General features: G+C 47.2%; 1 protein-coding gene across 11 annotated transcripts in view; it reads left to right on the forward strand.

Moving 5' to 3' along the window:
* The window catches only part of MRAS (muscle RAS oncogene homolog), a 55,225-nt gene that overhangs the window by 13,232 nt on the left and 25,650 nt on the right, over nt 1-16,343 (forward strand). For 5 of the 11 annotated variants that reach the window (XM_047875849.1, XM_047875851.1, XM_047875848.1 and 2 more), the window contains one exon: nt 10,514-10,724. In XM_047875849.1, the coding sequence (XP_047731805.1) occupies nt 10,532-10,724 (193 nt within the window). In that variant the 5' untranslated portion in view covers nt 10,514-10,531. Of the gene's footprint in view, nt 1-620; nt 721-3,490; nt 3,553-7,958; nt 8,020-10,513; nt 10,725-16,343 lie in introns of those variants that run through there. The other 6 variants (XM_047875852.1, XM_047875850.1, XM_047875854.1 and 3 more) reach the window with 5 other exon arrangements.

Genomic DNA, 16,343 nt, shown 5'->3' on the forward strand with positions numbered 1-16,343 from the left:
AAGGGGTCTCGAGGGGGGGTGGTTGTTGGCTTTTTAAAAAATTTAATGTTTAAAAATTAAAAAAAAATTTTAATGTTTATTTTTGAGAGAGAGAGAGAGAGAGAGAGAGAGAGAGAGAGAGAGAGATAGAATGTGAGCAGGGAAGGGGCAGAGAGAGGGAGATACAGAATCTGAAGCAGGCTCCAGGCTCTGAGCTGTCAGCACAAAGCCCAATGTGGGGCTCAAACTCACGGAGTGTGAGATCATGACCTGAATGAAGTTGGATGCTTAACCCACTGAGCCACCCAGGCACCCCTGGCTGAGTCCATTCGGAGAAGGGTTGAGCCTGAGCAGCCCCCTGAGGAGCTGTGAGGAGGCTGCTGCGGCAGAATGAGGAGAGAATAGGACGGTGGCGGCCGCCGGGGTCTGAGGGTCCTCACTTTGGGGACTCCCAGAGTGCGCAGAAGCCACCCCTCGCTGGTGGGGTGACTGCCAGAATGACTTTCCCAGTGGGCATGCAGGCTCCCGTGTGAGGCTGCGAAGTTCTCCTCGGCTGAGGAGAGACTGCCCCAGCCCCAACCCCAGCACTAGGTACATATTAATAGGCCCCTGGGGCTGAGAGTAAGAATTCAATCGTAAAGCCACTTCCTCCTCTCTGCCCTAGCTGCCCTGAAGAAAGCTGTGACCCAGGTGGCAGCCCTGCCCGCACCCCTGGAGTTCACTGCCACCCTCCCTGTGGTGGTAAGATATGGGGACATGGTGGAGGGTGCCGGGGTGGGAGCTTGGAGGTTGAGAGGCCCGGTGTCAATATGCCGTGAGCCAGAGATGCCGGTGGAGGGGGGGGGGGGGGCATGTTGTTTTGAAGTTCTATGTGGACCTTAAGACACTGGGGCCCTCGCTAACCCCTCTGTTCCCAGAGCCTCAGACCTACCAGGTGCCCTGGTCTAGCTGGGTGCTGAGTGGGGCAGAGCTTGAGTTTTTAGTTGCCAGGTCCCAGCTTTCCCCGTTACCATGCTGTTCTCCTGGACAAATGCCCTAACATTCCTGACTCTGTGTCCCCACTGGTAAAATGGGGAGACTGAATGCCACCCTGCATGGTCCTGCCTCATTGTGCCGGCCGGCCTGCATGACCTTCCTCTTCCCACCTGACCCTGTATCCCTTCCCCATCTGCTTCTCTCTCCTCAGACCTTCTGGAATATTCAGAGTTTCTGCCCTGCGGGCTACCCAGTCTCTCCTGGCTTTTCTTGTTGGTCAGCCTCCCTAGGGATGGCAGAAAGAGTTGTGGGCAGACAAGATGCCCCCCCCAGGGCAGAATGGGGGAGCTGAGGCCCATACACAGCCAGCATGAGAGCACACCCCAGAAGGAGTGGTGAGGGCTGAGTTCTGTTGAGTTGTCAGCTTTGGAACCAGCCAGTTCGCAGGGCATGAGCTCGGGCAGGACTCTGGAGGGAGGCAGGAAGGCTTCCTGCAGGAGGAAGGGCTTGAGATGGGTTTTGAAGAATGTTGCTGATGGTAACAACTTGATGTTTACTGAGCGCTTGCGGTGGGCCAGACACAGCCAGGCAAATCAGTGTAGCCACTGTGCCCACGTCTACAGAAGAGGAAACCAAGGTGCAGAAGATAAGTAACTTGCTTAAAGTTGCAGGCTGCCTGAGTCAGTGGCTCAGGCTCTGTGATGAGGGGCTCCAGGGGAGGGGCCGGCCCCAAGCTGGGTAGGGACCAGCTGGTGTCCAGGAGCACGAGGAGACAGGCTGGGCCCAGGGCAGTGACCAGCACAGTGGAGAGGGGCCCAGACAGAGGTGCTGGAAAATGGGTCTCAAAGCTACCTGGCGCTCCCACAGGGTTAGCTGCCTGATCCCCCAGCCTCCTCCCTGGTCCTGAGGAAAGGAGCATGTGGCCGGACACTGTTTGGCACACTTTGTCCCAGTTGGGAGTGGGGGCGTGCCTGTTCCTAGTGACTAGTTTCTGCCCTGGGTGCCTCTTGGGCCCTGACCTGCTCGGCCGCCTCCCCCACAGGAGCAGGGATGTGGCCTTGGAGACCTCTCTGACTCAGACATCACTCTCCCAGCTCACTGCTGACCTCTTTCCAGCACTCCTGGATCTGCTGCCTCTGGCCTGGCCTGACCCTGTACCCACTCACCATTTCGCCAGCCATGAACAAATGCCTAGGATGATGGACTGGCCATGGGCTCTGGAGCCATACTGTGTGGTTTCAGAGCCTAGCACTGCCCCTTTCTAGCTGGATGACCTCAGAAAAGTTATTTTACTTTGTTGTACTTCAGTTTCTTCAACTATAAAATGGGGATAATCAGAGTCATTCCGTATAGGGTTGTTGTGAGAATTAAATGAGCTAACGTGGTAAAATCTTCCAACAGCATCAGACACATCACTTACATTAATTAATTAATTAATCATTAGTTGTTTTTAGCATTGACCACTCTTGTAATTATTACAGTAGGTATTTCTACACACCTACTCTGGGACTTACACTGCTGGGTCATAAGTGGCTCAGCTCCAGGCCTTGTCAGGAGTCACTCTCGGGCTAGTGGGTAAGACCCAAGTATGAGCAGTAATACAAGGAAGCATATGGGACTTGGGGGTCATGAGTAAGGCCAAGGGCACTGCATCCCTCCCCTGGCTTACTTCAAACATTGGCCTTTGCCTGGATCTCTGGATCCCTATCTGACCATCTCTGCCAGCAGTCCGGGTGTGGTCCCGGCAGAGGAGTTTGGATTTGATGGGGTAAAAAAGCAGGGGCTGATGTATTAGCACAAGACTTGGGTAATAGAATTTTCCAGAGACAACCGGGCAGGCTCCCCCTAAAGGTCCTGTGCGCCCCTACCCAGAACAGGACGGCCGGTACGTGATATGTTTTGGAGGGAATCGGAAGAGTGGTGGGTTAGATCTGGGGTGGCAAACAAGTTTCCTCTCTGGATCAGTCACCTGGTTCTGGCTGCCAAGGTGCTGCATCAAAAAGGGTTCACGACTGAGCCAGAAGAGGACAGTGGTCAATTATGATGCCTGCGTGGCTCTGGGGACAGGAGGAATGGCCCCTGCATCACATACTTACCATCTAAAAGCCAGTGGTATTTAAGGTCCTTTATCGCACAAAATTATGCACATGGTTGGATGGGTAGTTAAGTCTTAATACTGGAGTGAGCTGAATGCACTGGCTTCCTGGAGGGGTGAGTGGTGCAGTGACATAGCTGGGCTGGGATTAGCAGCCGTGTGAGACAACAGGCTGGAGCAAGGTCTGAGGGAGAGGAGAGTGAAGTCCTAAGGGATACACCAATGGCCTAGACCCCTGGTGGGACGGCACACCATTTATGCTCAGCCTGCAAGGCAGCAGCCCTGGGGAAGCTGCCCATTTCTGGGAATTGTGCAGAAGGGAAGGGCAGCTCCTGGAATGCAGAGCCATTTCCTCCACACGGGTGGGGTCACTCCCCCCAGCGTGTCCTCATCCCCCTGAGCTGGGCACACCCAGACATCATGGAGATGAGATTAGCTTCCCAGAGCTGATTCAGCTCAATGGGATGGAAAGTCCATTCGCTCTCGCAGCAGCTCCATTAATAGTAAGTGTTCCCCCTCTTCCAGCTTTATTTATCAGACGACTTGCAGTTCAACTGATAAGGTTCCTGGGGGGGGGGGGGGGGGCGGATCTTTAAAATGTTTAGTGTAGAAGTAGAGAGGCAAAAAGCAATGAAAACTAAACTTTCAATAAAGTTAGCAGCATCTTTGCAGAGGCTCTGGGTTGGCCACTGCCCCAGCTCCAAGAATCTGTGGTCCTTTAGTCGTGTAGCCAAGGAAGCTACGGACAAGGATGAAGAGTGCCCTGTGGGTTGGTGAAGTCACCATGACAGTCAAAGAAATGCTGTGATGCTATAAAACTAATCACCCAAGGAATTGAAGGCAGTGTGGTGTGACGGTTCCCAGCATGACCTTTGGTGTCCAGCCAGCCCACCGCAGCTGCCCACTGAATAGTGGGGAGTGTAATTGCGATGGAGTCTCTCCTGGGCATCAGTTGTTCTGGCCAGGACTGTATGGCATTGCTTTGGAAGTGGTGCTGGCTACGGGGATGGGGTGCACAGAGAGGCCAGGGAGCCTGTGGACCCCTTGACAATGTCTGCAAGGCAAGCTATTTCTTTTTGTTTGTTTGTTTGTTTGTTTGTTTGTTTAATTTATTTATTTTGAGAGAGAGAGGGCAAGTGAGCATCAGTGGGGGAGGGGACAAAGAGAGCGAGAGGGGGAGAGAGAGAGTGTCCCAAGCAGGCTCTAAGCTGTCAGTGCAGAGGCTGACGTGGAGCTTGACCTCATGAACTGTGGGATCATAACCAGAGCTGGAATCGAGAGTCGGACAGCTAACTGACTGGGCCACCCAGGCGCCCCCAAGCTACCTCTTTTTTGTGCGCCCACTTAAAAAACGGGGAATATGTTGGGCTATTCTGTTGGGAAAAAAGCCCCGTAGAAGCCCTAGAAACTGGCAATCTGGGAGAATGCAACAGATTTGGTAAAGGATCCTAGCCACTGGGCACAGCCATTTTGGGGGCTGCTGGAGCCCTCTGTTACCCAGGCATTTACATTGGCTACTGTATTGGGTCCTCCAGTGGCCCTGTGCAGTGCAGGTGCTCTTAGGGCTGTGGATGCGGCCGGCAAGTGGTCCAAACCACTGGGGTCTACCAGGTTGGAGGGAGACCAGGGGTCCAACCACTTCACCTGTCAGTACAAATATGCCCTTGCTGAGGGCCCCTTGGTCTTTTTCACAGGGGCCTCACAGGAGCGTCCTGTTCTCCTGTTTTATAGGTGGGCAGACAGGCTCCTGGAAGTTAAGAAACTTGTTCCAGGTCACACAGGGAGTCCATATCAGAGACACAAATAGAACTCAAGCTGCCTGGGGATGCCTGGGTGGCTCGGTCGGCCATTTAAGTGTCTGACTTCAGCTCAGGTCCTGATCTCACAGTTCATGAGTTTGAGCCCCGTGTCCAGCTCTGTTCTAAGAGCTCAGAGCCTAGCGCTTGCTTCCTATTGTGTGTCTCTCTCTGCCCCTCCCCTGCTTGTGCTCTCTCTTTCTCTCTCTCTCAAAAATAATAAATAAGCAAACATAAAAAAAGAACTCAAGTTACCTGACTGTAGTCATAGGCTATTAATGACATCCCTGCCCCTAGGGTCCCCCTGAGAACCAAGGGAGGCTTTGTACAAGACTGTCCTCAGGAGTTCTTAGAACCCTCCAAGCACACTTTGAAATTTGCTGGGTGAAGAGGTTATTGTGGGGTCATCTGTCTACCTAGCCCCCCACCTCCTGGGAGCATCACCCCTGCTTCTTGGCCTAAGGGAGAGCTGGGTGGGTAGAAGGCTTCACTGGGGCAGTATCCAGCAGTCAGTCAGTGAATAGACCTTGAGCCTCCTGTGTTTCGGGCTCTGCCTGGCCCCGTAAAAGGCAACGGAATAAGGAGATGTGGCTCTTGTCCCGGTGGAGCTTCTGAGCTACACGGGGAGACGAGTCTGCCATTCAGGAAACAACTTCAAACCTTGCAAGATGGTGCTAACCCTGAGAGAGAAAGGGAGCCAAAGACAGCAGCCAAAAAAAGCTTATTTCTCTGGTTAGAGATGCCCGAAGTTTTTGTATACGTGTTATTAAAATTGTCCAGGCAGCACTACTGTCTTTTAGGAAGAAGTTTCCAGTATGAGCGAAGGTTTGGGTTGCCCGTGGACTGGGAGGGGCTGTAGGAGCAGTGGTTGCCATGGGAACCAGTGCTCAGCCGCCAACGCCCGCCCAAGTGGCTGCTGTTCCAAAAGTTGGTTTCTGAGTGGAGGGGGCTGCCTAGAACCTCAGAGCCATTTCCCATGGAAACAATGTTCTAAATGATGGGTGACGATCCCACACAGGCCTCCGGCGGAGCTGAGATGGCAGCAGGGCTCTGATGGGGGAGCCTCTGAGTGGACAAAGTGAGAGGGGGAGGGAAGAAAGACTGAGGGAATCTCTCCTGGGAACAAAGTCAACAAGGTGCAAGAACAAACATTTAAGCACCTTCTCTAAGCTGGAAACATTTCATAATTTTAATTTCATGCTTAGAGCAATCTTGCAAAGTATTTTCTGATGATTTCAAAGTAATTTTCTAACCCATCCCATCTTACAAAATAGGAAACTGAGGCTGTGAACAGTAACTTGCCCAAGGTCCCTTACCTGGTCAGTAGGAGAGTATCCAGCATAGAAAACTGGTGGAGGAGCTTTAGAGAGAGACCCTAGGTCCATCTTACACTACCTTCCCACCTCAGAGGGGCCATCCATGATCTACAAAAGGTAAAGAACTGACATTCTAGAATGATCTCTAATCTAAAAAGATCTAGAAAGAGCTCTGATCTTCTAGTCGGACAGGCTGGAGAAGAGGGGGGGGGGTCTTGTGAATGTAAGCATTTTGCTTCTTAACCACCAACCAATTTTCATCATAGCTTGTGGTGACTTTAAAAAAAATGTCTTTCTCTTCACCACTCGAGTCCAGCTTATTTTGTAGGAGTGTGGTGCATGCACTTACAAGGACATCATTTAGTCAGGGATTATTTTGGGGGAGGTTGAAGGCTGGAAAAACATGCCCATCAGGAGAAGAGCCTTTAGAATTAGGGGAGGGGGAGTTCTGGACTCACTCTCATGCCCCTGCAGCACCTTCTTTCCTTCCTGGGCCCACACTTGCTTTCAGAAGGGCTTTTTTGTGTGATTGGTCTGACCTGGTAGAAGGAGGGAGACAGTCCTAACTCCTGGCTGGGAGGGTTGCCCCTTAGCCCCGTGCATGGTCAGGGCCAATGCTGTGGCCAGTAGGTGGTCTGATAGTTGTTTGGAAATGCTGGCACTGAGCCTCTAATTCCTTCAGCTAGACTTACATCCTTGTTGATGCTCTGCTAGGCTTTGGTGACACAGAGAGGGACAAGTTGCAGTCCCTGCCTTTTGTGCACATTTAAGTGTGGATTTCAAGCATGTTTGTACCCTCTGCACAAGGAATTACAGGGCACAGACTAGAAGGTGATGCCTCCCATAGGAGGGGATTCCTGGGCCCAGGCCTGACCTGTGAAGAGGTGTATACTCCCCGAGGGGGGCCCTGGGTATCTGCAGAGGACTCCGTGTGACCACAGAGCACACTGGGTGAGCACAAAGCTGTTTGAGAGAAAGAGAGAGTAGAGTATGAGAGGTTGTGGCATAGCTACCGCTGGAGAGGTCAGCAGTGGCAACCAGTGCCAGCCTCGAATGTCAGTGAAGGAGCCGGAACTTGGCCCATCAGCTATGAGCAGTGCTAAAGGGTTTTTCACCACAAGGGATCCGGTCCAAGTTTTGTGCTAACTGTGCATTCTGACCTGCTTCCATTGAGTCTTAGTTGGGAGGGAACCCCGAGTTGGCTGCCTGTGGTCTCCTGGGAGCTCAACCCCTGAGTGCAGGACTCTGTGAAAGGAAGGAGCCCTTCATCTGACCATTTCCTGCCAGCTGCCTTGCTTGGCAAGCAGGTCCCCAGGTGATTCTCCTGTGGGTGGTCTGAGCACCACCTCAAAGATTCAGTTCGTGTCCTCTATCATACTTACTAGTGTATTTCTTATCTTGTTTTATTTTGAGAAGGAAGTCAAGAGAAAGAATTTTCTTTCTTGATACCTTTCCACCCACTGAGTACTTTTTATTCATGTCGTTGCCAGCAGAGAATGGAAGGGAGCTTTAAAAAGAGCCTCTTTCACAGGCAAATATGGTCACCCTGGCCCAGTGTCCCTGTCCACCCACGGCCAAGACGACGGGTAAGGAAGGACAGTGAGGGGACCACACCAACATCTCACTCCTTAAAACCTGAGAGGCAAAGGAGAGAGAGAGCTAGCCCTGTTTTCTTCCAACTGTCCTGCAGCCCCTTGGATCGTCATCTCTCGTCATGTGGGAGAACTCAGTTCACCAAGGCCTCAATGTGTCCCCACCTTTATCCCGCTTAGGGAGGTGCAGCACCAAATGGACCTGATATCCTGCACCAAAGGAGCTTAAATCCCCCCTGGAAGGACACAGAGTCCTACATTTTCAGGTAGCCTGAACCTTTTATTTGGTGGGAACATTTAAAAACTTTGTTTCTTTGAGGATAGTTGACACACAAAGTTACATTGGTTTCAGGTGTACAACATGGTGATTCACCAACTCTGTACATTATGTCATCACCGCAGGTGTAGCTGCCATGGGTCCCACACAACACTGTTGCAATACCATCTACTCTATTCCCTGTGCTGTACCTTTTAGTCCTACGGGTGGGAATATTTTAATGTTGTTAAGCTTTCCCAGGATACATATATAATACTAGCTTGTTGTAGCCAGTTGAAAATTGAGCAGGTACCCCCAAATGTGCCAGTCTTCTCTCTGCCTAGAACCACATCTAGACATACAGATTCATAGATGGGTGACTTCATGGACGTGCAATCATACGTATGTGTTGTTTCGCAGCTGTTTGGGTTTTTTTTTTCATACCTAATATAAACTTTTTCTAGGTTAGTGACCGTCATCCTTTTTAATGGCTACATAGTATTGCATTGTGTAGATAAATGTTTTCTTTAACTCCCCCCCACCCCCGCAGCATTTAAGTCATTTCCATGTTTGCCCCTCTTCCTAACATCTTCGTTCACTCATCTGATTATCTCCTTAGCATAAGTTCTCATATATCATATAGGTCCAAGAGAAGGTATGTCATTTTACATTTTGATATATTGATGCGAGTGTGTTCTCAGTCCGGTTAGGACAGACGTATATGCCACCCGCAGGGTATAAAAGTGCCTGTACTTCCTGTCACTGCAGAGAAATCCTAAATGTCAACACCAAGCTTCCGTAACTGCACAAGGTTATGCAGTCACTCTCTCCTGTAGCCCCACGCGAATCAGTGTGGCCACATAAGCTACATTTGTGTCTAACACCTTTTGTATTGAAATCTAGAGTTGAGGACTCTTTTAGAGCTGCAAATAACTGTAAAAAATCCAGCCCTTTAACCTGATAGGTAAGGAAATGGTGGCTCTGCACGGCCTTCCCAACAAGCAGCAATGCACACGGGACTCCCAGTCCATTGTCCCCTCACCCTTCAGTGTCCCTGTCACACGTTCCACCGTGCCTTTCTGCCTCCCAGTTGCACAGAGATTGTTGCTTTGCTGGTACACTGAGGCAGGATCAAGCTTGTGCTCCCCTGGCACCAGGTCTGTCTCCATGCTGCCTAGGATTGCCAGAACGGGAGGTGGTATTGCTTCTCCCTGGCCCCCTGGCGCGTCCGCAGGTAGCGACTTAAGTCTCTGGCAACCACCCTTGGCTGAGGGCTCCTTCCATGCTCCCTGCCTCCCTCTCCTCCTTGTCTCTCTATGACACTGTTTCCAAAGATGACTCTTCACTCCTCTGCCGTCACCTCTTCACAGTCAGTCCTTATCTGTTAACGCTCAGTTATTCTTTGGAATCCTGGCGCCACATTTCTGGCTCCTGCCTGGTCTCCTTAGCTCAAGGTTTCTCGGCCTTAGCACTACTGACATCGCAGGATAGATAATTCTTTATTGGGGGGGGGGGGGCGCTATCCTGTGCGTTGGAGGATGTGTAGCCGCAGCCTTGGCCTCCGCTCACTAGATGCCAGTAACACCCACTAATAAGCCAGAATTATCTCCAGACATTGCAGATGTCTCCCAGGGACAAAACTGCCCCTGCTTGAGAACCACTGCCTTCGCTAGACGTGACATCATTCTCCACCCCCCCCCCCCAACTAAAACAGGTTGACCAGATGCCATGAGATTCTAGCACAACTTTTTTTTTTAATTATTTGAGAGAGAGAGAGAGAGAGAGAGAGAGCACGCGCACAAGCTGGGAAGAGGGGCAGAGGGGGAGAGAGAGAGAGAGATTTTTGTTTTGTTTTGTTTTTATTTTGAGAGAGGGAGGGAGAGAGAAAATCCCAAGCAGGCTTCATGCTCAGTGTGGAGCCCAGTGCGGGGCTCAATCCCATGACCCTGGGATCATGACCTGAGCCAAAATCAAGACTCAGATGCTCAATCAACTGAGCCACCCAGGTGCCCCACCAGCACAACTTTCTGCATGACCATGGGCAAGGAGACTGAGAGAAAGGAGCCAGGATCACTAAATTCTAAGAGCGGGGGGTGGGGGGGGTACTAGGTTGCTATGCCCGTCCTTTCTGTAGTTTGGGGGGCCTCAAATCCTCAAGCACAGCAGTCCTGTGACTAGAGTTGATGTAAAAGGTGAACCTCTGTGCCATCCCTGCTCAGACTGGCACGCACATGTTCACCTGTACATGACTAGGGCAGACTTTAGTGATGGAAAAGCTTCTTTAACACGGCTTTTTTGGCTTTACTCGTTAAAGACCTCATGGCATCTAGTAGTCTGCAAGACCGGGTGTGGCACATAGTTGATATTCAATAGATGATTGAATAAACATATAATTGGGAGTATTTACTACTCTATAAGGAGGGAGGAAAACTCATGAATATTTTCCACTCAAGGTCAGAAAGGAAAAAGCCTCCTGCCTCATTACACATGTCTTGCCTCCCCAGGTCTGACCTATCAGAAACATGGCAACCAGTGCCGTCCCCAGTGACAACCTCCCCACGTACAAGCTGGTGGTGGTGGGAGATGGGGGTGTGGGCAAGAGCGCCCTCACCATCCAGTTTTTCCAGAAGATCTTTGTGCCTGACTACGACCCGACCATCGAAGACTCCTACCTGAAACATACGGAGATTGACAATCAATGGGCCATCCTGGACGGTGAGACAGGATGGTAGCCCTGCATGGGGGTGGGGCATGTGACGCGGAGGGTCAGAGGAAGTTGACCAACTTCCCTGGGGCGGATAGTGTCTTTCACGTTGTCATTATGGGACGGTCGGTGTCAGGCCGTGTATGTTTTCCAGGGTGAATTCTGAATAGCTTTGTGGCAACCAAAATGCGTATTCAACAAAGAGGCTAGCATCGTGCCAACCCAGTGATGTCATGTTTGTTATTTCTTGCTGATCTGAAGCTCTGATTAACATTTACAGATGTCTCTGGCTCCTAAAAAAATGGGGAAGAGACAAACTATTTTTTAGCGAGCATAGTTTATTTCCCTTTGAGAGGGGGAAATCTTGCATTTGACATTGTTTCTAGTGTAGTCTAAATTGGTCTAGATTAGCAATTCTCAAATTGTGGTATCCAGGCCAGCAGCCTAAGATTACCAGGGAGCTTCCCAGAAATGAAAACCCTCAGGCTCTACTGGTTCAAATTCTGAGGGTGGAGCCCAGCAATCTGTGTTTTAACAAACCCTCCAGGTGATGCTAAAGTAGAGAACCGTTGCTCCAGATTCTTACTGGTTATGACTTCGTACTGAGTCTCTCTTTTAAACAAAGAGCCATTAAGGATAGACTGTAATTGTAGGAAGCGAGCTTTGAAAGCCACTGGGATGCACTATCAGATATGTGATTTGCAAGTATTTTCTTCCAGTCTGTGACATGCTTTTCATTCTCTTAACAGTGTCTTTCAAAGACTAGAGCTTCTAATTTTGATGAAGTCCAGTTTATCAGCTTGTTCTTTTATGGATTGTGCTTCTGGTCATGTCTAAAATATTTGCCTAACCCAAGGTCACAAAGGTTTTCTTCCTACGTTTTCTTCTAGCAGTTTAATGGCTTTAGGTTCTGTATTTAGCATTAGGATCTACCTTGACTTAATTTTTGTATATGGTGTGAGGTATGGAACAAAATTGTTTGGGGGGGGGGGGTTGGGGGTTTGTTTTTTTGTTTTTTTCGTATATGGAGATGCAGGTGTTCCAGGGCTATTTGTTGAAAAGGTTCTTCTTTCACCACTGAATTGCCTTTGTACCTTTGATGAAAATTAGTTGCCCATATATTCTGTTTGTTTGACCTATCCGTCTGTCTTATCACCAATACCACACTGTCTTGATAACTGTAGACTGATAACAAGTCTTAAAATCATGTATTGTTAAGTCCCCAAGTTTGTTCTTTTTCAAAGTTGCTTTGGCCAGTCTAGGTCCTTTGCATTTCCATATGAATTTAAGAACCAGTTAAATTCTAAAATTCTAGATTTTGATTGATATTGTGTTGAATCTAAAGATCTGCACATTTGAGAAGAATTGACATCCTCATAATGTTGAACCTTTCAACCCATGAATGCAGTATTTCTCCATTTATTTAGGTCTTCTTTCTTTTTTTTTTTTTTTTATTTTTTATGAGAGAGAGAGAGAGAGAGCGAGCGCGTGAGTGTGAGTAGGGGAGAAGGGTAGAAGGGGAGAGAGAAAGAATCCCAAGCAGGCTCAGCATGGAGCCTGACTTGGTCTCGATCCAACGACCCAGGGATTGTGACTTGAGCCGAAATCAAGTGTCAGACACTCAAGCTCAATTAACCAAGCCATCCAGGCACCCCTAGGTCTTCTTTTTTTTTTTTTTTAATATTTTTTTAATGTTTATTTATTTTTGAGACAGAGAGAGACAGAGCATGAATGGGGGAGGGGCAGAGAGAGAGGGAGACACAGAATCGGAAGCAGGCTCCAGGCTCTGAGCCATCAGCCCAGAGTCTGACGCGGGGCTCGAACCCACGAACCGTGAGACCGTGACCTGAGCTGAAGTTGGACGCTCAACCGACTGAGGCGCCCCATCCCTAGGTCTTCTTTAATTCTCTCATCAGTTGTTTTACAGAATTGATTGCATAGGTCTTTTACCTATTTTGTCAGATTTATATCTACAATCTGTATTATAAATGATATTTTTTTATTGCAGTTGTCACTTGTTTTTTGCTAATATGTAGTAATGCAGTTGCATTTTGTGTATTAACTGTAACCTGCAACCTTGCTAAATTCACTTATTAGTTCTGGTGGCTTTTTTGTAGATTCTTTTGGGCTTTCTGCAGAGATGGTCATGTCTGCGAATAAAGACAGTTTTACTTCTGCCTTTCCAAACTGGATGGCTTCTGTTTCTTTTCCTTGCCTGATTTCACTGACTAAAAACATACTTGTCCTGTTCTTGATCTTAAGGAGAAAGGTTTCAGTCTTTCAGAAATAAATAGGATGTTAGCTGTAGGTTTTTTATCGATTCCCTTTATCAGGTTGAAGAACTTCCTATTACTAGTTTCCTGAGAATTTTTATGAGGTGTGGATATTGGATTTTTGTCAAATGCTTTTCTGTGTCTACTTAGATACTCATATGGTATTTCATTTTTAGTGTGTCATTTTGGCAAATTATGTTAATTTTTATAATGTTAAACCAACATTGTCTCCCTGGGATAAATCCCACTTGGTCATGATGCTTTCTTCTTTTATGTAATGTTGGCTTTGACTTGCTAAAATTTTGTTTAGAATTTTTGTGTGTATGTTCTTGAGAGCTATATTGGCCTGTGGTTTTCTTGTCATGCCTAGTAATGCTAGCTTTATAGAATGCATTGAGAAATATGCTCTCTTCTTCAATTTTCTGGAGGGGTTTGAACAAAATTGGTATTATTTCTTCCTTAAATATTTAGTTGAATATACCTACGAGGCACTCTGGGGCCGGAGTTTTCTTTGTTGGAAGATTTTTTAACTACAAATTCAATTCCTTTAGTAAATATAGGGATATTCAGGTTATTTGTTTCTTCAGTGAGTTTTGGTAGTTGGTGTCTTTAAAAAAAGTTGTTCAGGGGCGCCTGGGTGGCGCAGTTGGTTAAGCGTCCGACTTCAGCCAGGTCACGATCTCACGGTCCGTGAGTTCGAGCCCCGCGTCAGGCTCTGGGCTGATGGCTCGGAGCCTGGAGCCTGTTTCCGATTCTGTGTCTCCCTCTCTCTCTGCCCCTACCCCGTTCATGCTCTGTCTCTCTCTGTCCCAAAAATAAATAAAAACGTTGAAAAAAAAATTAAAAAAAAAAAAGTTGTTCAGTTCATCAGTGTTACCAAATTTAGTGGCGTAAAGTTGTTCATGATATTCTCTTATTCTCCTGTTAATGTTGGTAGAATCCAGAGTGATGTTTCCCCTCTCATTCCTGATGTTTTTAATTTGTGTCTTCTCCTTTTCCCTAAACAGACAGTCTAGAGATTTATCAATATCATTGATTTTCACAAAAGAACCACCTCTTGAGTCCATTGACTTTTCCCATTTGGTTCCATTGATTTCCACTCTTAGCTTTATTATTTCCTTTTGTCTGCCTACTTTGGATTTAATTTGTTCTTCTTTCTCTAATTTTTTTAAGTGAAAGCTTATGTGATTGATTTGAACATTTCTTCTTTTCCAAGATCTTCATTTGGTGCTATAAATTCCCCCAAACTACTTGGTTAGCAGCATCCCACACATTCTAATACACTGTGTTTTCATTTTCATTCTGTTCAGAATACTTTCCTATTTCCCTTCTGAGATTTTCTTTGACCCATTGGTTATTTAGAAATATTTAGCTTTCAAGTATTTAGGAATTTTCCAGAGATCCTTCTGTTACTGGTTTCTATTTTAATTTCACTGTGTCAGAGAACATAAAATATATGATTTAAATTATTTAACACTTACGGAGGCTTATTTTATGACCCAGGGTATGTTCTCTCTGGTAAATGTTCCATGTGCACATGAAAAGAATGAGTATTCTGCCGTTGTTGGGTGGAACGTTCTATGAATGTCTGTTATGTTGTTTGGTCTTTGGTTGTTTCAAGTGAGATGATAAATCTGGTCCTTGTTACTCCATCTTGGCTGGAACCAGAACCAAATCATCACTTCATTTAAAAAAATTTTTTTTAATTTTTAAAGTTTATTTATTGATTTAGAGAGAGAGAGAGAGAGAGAGAGAGAGAGAGAGCAAGCAAGTGCAAGCAGGGGAGGGGCAGAGAAAGGGAGAGGGAGGATCCCAAGCAGGCTCCATGCTGTCAGCACAGAGCCTGATGTGGGTCTCGAACTCACAAACCATGAGATCATGACCTGAGCCAAACCAAGAGTTGGATGCTTAACTGACTGAGCCACCCAGGCACCCCCTGAATCACCACTTAAAAAAAAAAAATGTGACAGCTTTGTGTGTATACTGAAATGTATACTTTAAGAAGGGCGAGGGGCACCTGGGTGGCTCAGTCGGTGAAGCGTCCAACTTTGGCTCAGGTCACGATCTCGCCGTCGGTGAGTTCGAGCCCCGCCTCGGGCTCTGTGCTGACAGCTCAGCGCCTGGAGCCTGCTTGGGATTCTGTGTCTCCCTCTCTCTGCCCCTCCCCCTCTCACAGAGTGAGAGGCACTCACTCTGTGCCTCTCAAAAATGAATAAACGTTAAAAAATTTTTTTCTTAGGAAGGGCGAATATTATGGTATTTGAATTATATCATAGTTTTAAAAACCACCATCCTTCAGGGCTTTGGCTGTAGTCCTGAAACTGAATCGTTCCCCAGGAACCAAGCACATTCCCGCCTCTGGGACTCTGCATTTGGTATTCTGTCTAGAACGTTCTTCCTTCAGCAATACATTCTCACCTTTGTGTAGGTCTCCACTCAAATGTTAAGTTTACCTAAGAAGTCTTCCCTGACCAAACCATCTGTACCAGCAGCCACCCCACACCTGTCATTCTGTCTCCTTGTTAACTCTTTTTCTTTATTCTACCTTTTACTGGTAAACATATATTTGCTCCCTATATTTACTTGAGTTTTTATTGCTTCCTGATAAAATATAAATTTTTGAGAGCGGAGACTTTATTTACTGCTATATTCTCGGTGTCTAGACGACTGCTTGGCCATCATATGTCCTCAGTAAATGTGTGTGAAATGAATGTATGACTAAGTCCTGAACAGTATATGTGCAGTCACAGGTGTGAAGTGCTAGCTGTGTTACATAATAAATATCTATAACCACTAAAAGTTAAAACTTACATTTATGCACCTGCTAAAAATCATCTCATGCGTCACCCATTCGACTATATGCCGCATTTTGGGATATACGGAGTTAAAGAACTATAAGCAGTTTCTTTACTGTGAGACTTAAGAGAATCTTCAATATACAAACATAATATTGGAAATGTATTGGTAGGATAGGTTGTCCTTAGGGTTTCCCAAAGGACCGCTGTTAGCACATCATTCTGGACTATTTCCACAGAAAACATCCCGAAAAACATGGCATAATACACGTAAGAGAGCAACATCATTGCCTGGTGCATAATTGGGACTTAATGAATATTAGTTCTCTATACAGCCGTATTGACTTCTCTAACTTTTTCTTAAAGTAACTTTGGGTATTAGATTCGTTTCTGAGGGAAAAAAAGTTCCCAAGGGTGATTTTTAGGAAGATTTTGTGATAATGTTTATTATCACAATAAAAATATTTATTATTTCAGCAGCAGCAGGGAAAAGGGAAGCATGGCCACAGCACTACTTTATAAGCACAAATTTGCAAAGCTTGTGTTCTGAATCTCCTGGGCT

The sequence above is a fragment of the Prionailurus viverrinus genome, chromosome C2 (assembly GCF_022837055.1).
Source record: "Prionailurus viverrinus isolate Anna chromosome C2, UM_Priviv_1.0, whole genome shotgun sequence".
Taxonomy (NCBI): domain Eukaryota; kingdom Metazoa; phylum Chordata; class Mammalia; order Carnivora; family Felidae; genus Prionailurus; species Prionailurus viverrinus.